This window comes from Rosa chinensis, unplaced genomic scaffold, assembly GCF_002994745.2.
Source record: "Rosa chinensis cultivar Old Blush unplaced genomic scaffold, RchiOBHm-V2 RchiOBHmChr0c19, whole genome shotgun sequence".
NCBI classification, from domain to species: domain Eukaryota; kingdom Viridiplantae; phylum Streptophyta; class Magnoliopsida; order Rosales; family Rosaceae; genus Rosa; species Rosa chinensis.
In genome coordinates, this window is record NW_020126832.1 from 116032 (window position 1) to 122031 (window position 6000).

General features: G+C 41.0%; 1 protein-coding gene across 1 annotated transcript; it reads right to left on the reverse strand.

Moving 5' to 3' along the window:
* Window positions 1-3142: 3142 nt before the first annotated feature.
* LOC112181275 (protein-lysine methyltransferase C42C1.13) lies at window positions 3143-4563 on the reverse strand. Its single transcript, XM_024319694.2, has one exon. The coding sequence runs from the start codon at window positions 4368-4370 to the stop codon at window positions 3693-3695; it is 678 nt and encodes a 225-aa protein (XP_024175462.1). The 5' UTR covers window positions 4371-4563; the 3' UTR covers window positions 3143-3692.
* Window positions 4564-6000: the final 1437 nt, after the last annotated feature.

Below are 6000 nucleotides of genomic sequence, written 5' to 3' on the forward strand. Positions count from 1 at the left end.
CATCTTGAGGCCAAAGAGCTATTCCTTCAAGAGTAACTTGATGCTGATAGTTTTACCTATGTAGACGCTTTCAAGCTTCTCCCATGCTTCCTTTGCAGTCATATTCTCACCAATATGAAGCAAGACATTATCGGCAAGATGCAGCTCGATGGAGCTCTTTGCTTTCTTATTCTTCTTCGTATAATCTGCTTCAGTCATTGTTGCAGGCTTATTTCCAATTGCCTCATCAACCTCTTGCTGAACCAGAACGTTTTTCATCTTCCTCTGCCAAAGCGTGAAGTTGTCCTTGCCATTAAAGGGCTTAATGGACGGTTTCACATCTCCTGCTTCAACAATGACTTTGTCGTTCACCATTGCAAAACACCTTGAGCCTAAGCTCTGATACCACTTATTGTGTAAGCCCCCTTTAGGATCTTTGTGTTTTACTACTTAAGCAAAATCAGAATAATAGATGAATTGAAAACAGAAACAACACAGCAGATTTTATAGTGGTTCAGCCAAAACTTTAGCCTACGTCCACTTCGTGATCTCTCTTGAGAGATTCACTAGCACTATGAAGAATTTAGGTGTTTACAAGTACTTATTGCAGATCCCTCAAACCCCTCAGACTAGTTCTTATCTCTCTATCACCTTGACTCTCAGTTTTCTGCACTTTCTGTCTTCTTATTCCAGAAAACTGACTGCAGCTCCTATTTATAGGGTATAGAGGCTGCTGATACAACATGGGATTAGGATTCCTAACCCTAATAGACTAAACCTTTAATACAAATCCTAATAGAACTTGAAAGACTAACTTTCCTAGAACTTATAGAAAAGCTGCGCGCAAACCTCTTTCCTTTCTAGACTTGAATTTGAATTCTGAACCCTAATTTTCAGATTGTATCAATGAGCCAAAAACACAACACTATTTTGGAAGAAAAGACCATTATGTGGTTCCACCTGTGGTTGAGATTTTCACTCTTAGCACAAATTCATGGCGACAACTTGCAGCTCCTGGTCCTATGTATGTCACTGTACAGCATTCATCATCATCACAGTGCTTTGCATCTGGTGCATTCCACTGGGTTGCGAATGCTCCACCAGAAGAGGGCACTTTCTGCAATCTGATTCTAGCATTTGATATGGCTAATGAGGTTTTCCATGAACTTCCTCTGCCCAGCTGTTTAGCAGCAAAATCAAACTTGAATATGACTCTTGCGGTGTTGAACGGTTTACTTTCTCTGGTCCCTCGGAATAATGGTCCAGTCGATGACGAGTCTTACTCAGACTCAGTGTGGATCATGAAAGAATACAGCATGGCAGAATCTTGGACTAAGCTATTCAGTATTGATATTCAGGGAGGAGTAGTAAGGAGGGTGCTATCGTTCACAAAGAATGGTGAAGTTATATTACTTAACAATTCAGATGAACTGGTCTCATATGAATCCAATACCTAACAAACTAGGGATCTTGAATACAGTGTAGGCAAGAGATTCTCAAAAAAAGTGTATTCTCTGGATACTTACATGGAGAGCCTTGTTCTGTTGAATGTAGCTGATGCCTTATAAGGGCTAGAAAATTTCTATGATGCTTGCAAGGTAGTCTAATAAGATGGAAAAGAAAGATATGTCTGCTTTGTTACTTTCTACGCTCTGGTTTCTAAAACCTACAAAATGTTCACCAGTCACTTCGCAATCTCTACTGTCATTTTTGTTGTTATAAATTTCTAGAGTATCACTGAAGCAGCAAGTATTACAGTACGTTTTTCATGCAGAGTTTACTTGTCCTGCAACAAAATCTAAAAAGTGGGATGTCTAATTGACAACCACTTCAGCACTCCTTTACAAAATATAAGCAGACATCATAAGGGATTGTTCATTCAACGGACATTTTCTTATATCATTCCTAGTCAAGTGCAGACGAGCATTTTCTAAAGCGAAACAATAAATGAAAATAGTTCAGCAATGTCAGCCTCACTGATAAAAAGTCCCAATTCAGCAAAAGAATTAACCTTACTGGAGTCGTTAAGCCTGGCAACAGAATGAGAGGTTTCGCCACCCAAATATCCTCCCAGAAGTTCATTTTATTTCCATTTCGCACAACAAAATGACCAACAGCTCAAAACTGAAGCATTGCCAGGGGATATGTGTTTCAAAGGACTGCAGCTGGAGCCTCTCTCAACTATCTTAGAATCTCACCCCATTGGCATGAAGCCACATTTGCTTTCAATCACTCTATGCAAAAGAGAATCGTTTTCAAGAGCCTTGTATATGTCTAGTTTGTTTCAAATTCCCAAACCTCTTCTTTATAACTTATGAAACCAACTCCCACGACTTAAAAAGATGATACATTCATGCCTGTCTCTCTCATCAAGCTCTCCAACTTCAAAACCAAATGGTCTTTTTGTGCTCATGACCAAATTAAACAAACTTGAGCTCAACATTAAATGAAAGATATGCCAGTCACAAATTACAAGTTGAACTGAAAGTCACTAGACCACATCTGACACAAGTTGTTTCAAACTAAATTGGGCACTGATCCAAGGGCTCTTTATCTTCAGTTGGGCAAGAAAGACTCAAGATTAGCAGAGAGGAAAAATGTGTCTGATCTACAACAGATAACTTCATCTCCCTCTCTCATATTCGACCAAGTGAAAATAAGAATTAGAAGAAGTGGAATCCTTGGTTTTGTTTTGGAATATATGATTGTGATTGTAATTCTTATGCAGAAGTCGATTTAAGTGTACTAGTTCGATTTATAGGTAGACTGACTCCATGCATTGGTAGACTAGTTTGGAACTACTCTACATCTGTATCAAATTAATCTACCTCTATGCCGAATTAATTCTGTCGGTATATTGATGTACAGCAGAACTATAAGTACATTGTTGGAAATGCAAGGTTTCACTGTCGTCGTCAATTCCAGGTTTCTTCGTATTCATTTAGGGTCAGCCACATAGTCTCTGCTATTGTTGCTTGCATCAGAATTACTCTAAGGTTTCAGGCATATGGATTTCTTGGACCGAAATCCTACCTATGGTCTGTTTGTATAACTTGAGGAAGTACAATCAGAGGAAGATGCTTGTACAAGTACTTTGTAGAAGAACAAAACAGCAGTTTGCCAGGAGGAAGGAAAATATAAGTTGAACGAATGAACAATATCATAGAGTTTAGCATCATACTATATAATATGAATACTACATAAAGTTCTCTAATTCAAAACCACTACGCACTGCCTTACAAAATAAAAACAGAGATGGATCAGGTATTATTCGTTTTAACAGTAGCAACTTATCCAAACACGTAAAAGTTCAGTTCAGTTGCTATTTGTTTTGTGATCGACTTGTTTGTAGTAACCAAATGAACTTGTGTTTTCCCATGAACCTTCAAATGTTTTGGCACAACTCTTTCACATAAACAAAAGTTCAGCCAACCATAATGTAGAATCTTTAGCTCTATCCTGGATCCATTTGACTACACAAACACTTTTGCTCTTACTAGAATTCAGTACTGTTGTATAAAGCCATCCAAAAAATCGCTCCGGCATGACAGTCTTCAGATTTTTCGAGCATTTTGTAAGCATATTTACAATCAGAGTGCATAAGCAGAATACAGTACTAAACAAGCGCAAATTCCCATCATAAAAATTGAAGCAGCACAACAAGCAAACGAAACAAAATCCATGAAAACAACTGAAAAACCTGAGCTGAAGAGTCAGTTTTCCTTTTTCTTCTTGCGCAAGATATAGACATCGGTCTCCTCATAGGCATAATCCGGGTGCAAATCCTGGTGCGGAACTTTCTCGATCACAAAAACCCCTTCACACATTTCCCAGAAGAGCTTATGCGCCTCCGGCGACCTCAATTGGTACCCAAGCAAAACGACGCCGTCGTCCTTCACCATCGCCTCCATGGTGGAGATCAAGGGTCCTACGGTCTCCTCAATATAAACCACATCGGTCGCCACAACGACGTCGTACGGAGGGCTGAGCGCGGCGATCTGGTCCGCCTTGTTCCAGTGGAGAATCGCGTGCTTGAGGTTCTTGCCGAGGACCGGTTTGTTGCGCTTGAGGTTTCGCTTCAGCGCCGGCATCACGGCGGGGATGTCGGTGATGACGACGTCGGTCAGGCCGAGGAGGTAAAGCCCCATGGCGGCGACTCCGCATCCGGCGCCGAGCTCGACGGCGCGCTTGGCGCGGAAGTCGAGGAGGTCGGAATAGGGGTTTTGGGGTTGGTGGTTGCTTGGTGGGGCCCAGCGCTCGGCGAACTTAACGAGGACTAAGGAGCAGGGCCAGACGGTGGTGCCGACATGGAGGGAGCCGTTGTCTTGTTGGAAGGAGAGGACGGCGTCGCGGACGGGGAGCTCTATCACCGGCGAGTCTGTGAACTTCATACCTTTGCCGCCGATTTGTTTAGATTCTGGGTTTTGCCAAACAAATGAGGCAAAGCGTCAACATTTGTATTTTCGGACTTTAACCGAAATAGAGGCCCAGTTTGATAAAAGCCAATAAGGTTTTTCATTTTCTTTTCATTGTTTCCAAACTTGGAACTTTTTCTTGTCTTAAACCCTAAACCCTAGACCTTGAACTCCATTGCTTCAAACTCAGAATCGATAGTATAAAAGAGTCGATCAACAAACCTCGGGGAATTAAAGCTGGTTCAAGATATTGTGGTAATTGAGACTGGTGACGATTTGGGAGTATTCACTTCATTTGTTGGCCGCCATTGTTTTACAATTTGATGAGATAAGATGCGGTTGTTTTTATCCTGCTGGGTTATTATTATTGTCCAGCAAGGTTTTTAACGAGACAACATGAAACGCGTCCAACACTATATCATTCATTAGTAGACATGTAAGGGGGAGTACTGTTACAACTATTATATATGTGATTGTTCATACGTGTAAATACTAATTTGTGAGGTAAACACTAACTCTTATATAAAGAGGTCTAATGAATGAATCACAGACTTTTTGTAATACCCCGAAAATTCGTTATTAATTTTTGGTAATTTTTTAAAAATTAATAAGTTGGTCTTTAGTACAATTACTTGGTTTGAGGGCGGAGCGAAAGTGTTTCGGACGAATAATTACTAGAAACGTTTTACTTTCAAGGAGTTGACTTTTTATTTGTTGAGTTTCTCCAAAAACTTCCTCTCTCTCTCTCCTCTACTGACCCTGACCCCTCACACAACCCAAAAACCACCGTGCATGGCACATCAAGGGTCGAAAAGTGGAGGCCGGGCGCCGGCGTTGCTCCAACCTTTTTCTGGCGATGATAGGGCCAGAACCATACATGGTTTTGAAGCTCTCCTCCTTCTGATCACATCCATATTGGCCTTGCAACACGATTCGTTGTGGATTGACCAAAATCTAGAATTGAAGTTCAAACGGCAAAAATCGCTGATCTAGCTTTCGAGCTTGATCCTGGCCGAATCGACCTTAGCTCCAAGTATAAAGTTTGATCCCCTTTTTGTGCTCTACATTGTGTATGGTTGGATTAGCCTGGAATGGAGGTCGGAGTGACGGCACATGGGACCCACGTGTAGCCACTGGCGGCGGCGCATGGTCACTTGTCCTGCCTCTGTTGGAGCAGATCCTTGCTCTGCTATCATCTACTTATGAATACAAGCATTTTGATATATGATTTGTAGCATTTGGAAATCACTTGAGCATGTTAGGGTTTTTAGTGGTTTCGATTATCTCGGTTTTCGATCCCTGAAGATCCGACTGTTGGATAATCCTTTTTGTTTGGGCGATCTGACTCTAAGAGTGTTCAGAAGACTTTGGACAGTCTCGGATGATGTTTTATCTCGATTGACGTAGTATTCGGGTTATAGTTCGCATGTTTCGAAGTTAGATGCTTTCGTACCTCAAGTAGTATTAAAATGTGACCTTTATGTAACTAGGTACATGACGAAGTTGTTTATATACCAAAGCTTTAATGGATCCTCACTAAAATTTTCTTCTAAGACTTTATATACCAAGTGTTTTTTGCTGAGTAATTGAAGCTTTGTCTCACCAG

Excerpts from the sequence above, each read along its gene's own strand:
- LOC112181275 (XM_024319694.2), bottom strand. The coding sequence starts at position 4,370 with ATGAAGTTCACAGACTCGCCGGTGATAGAGCTCCCCGTCCGCGACGCC.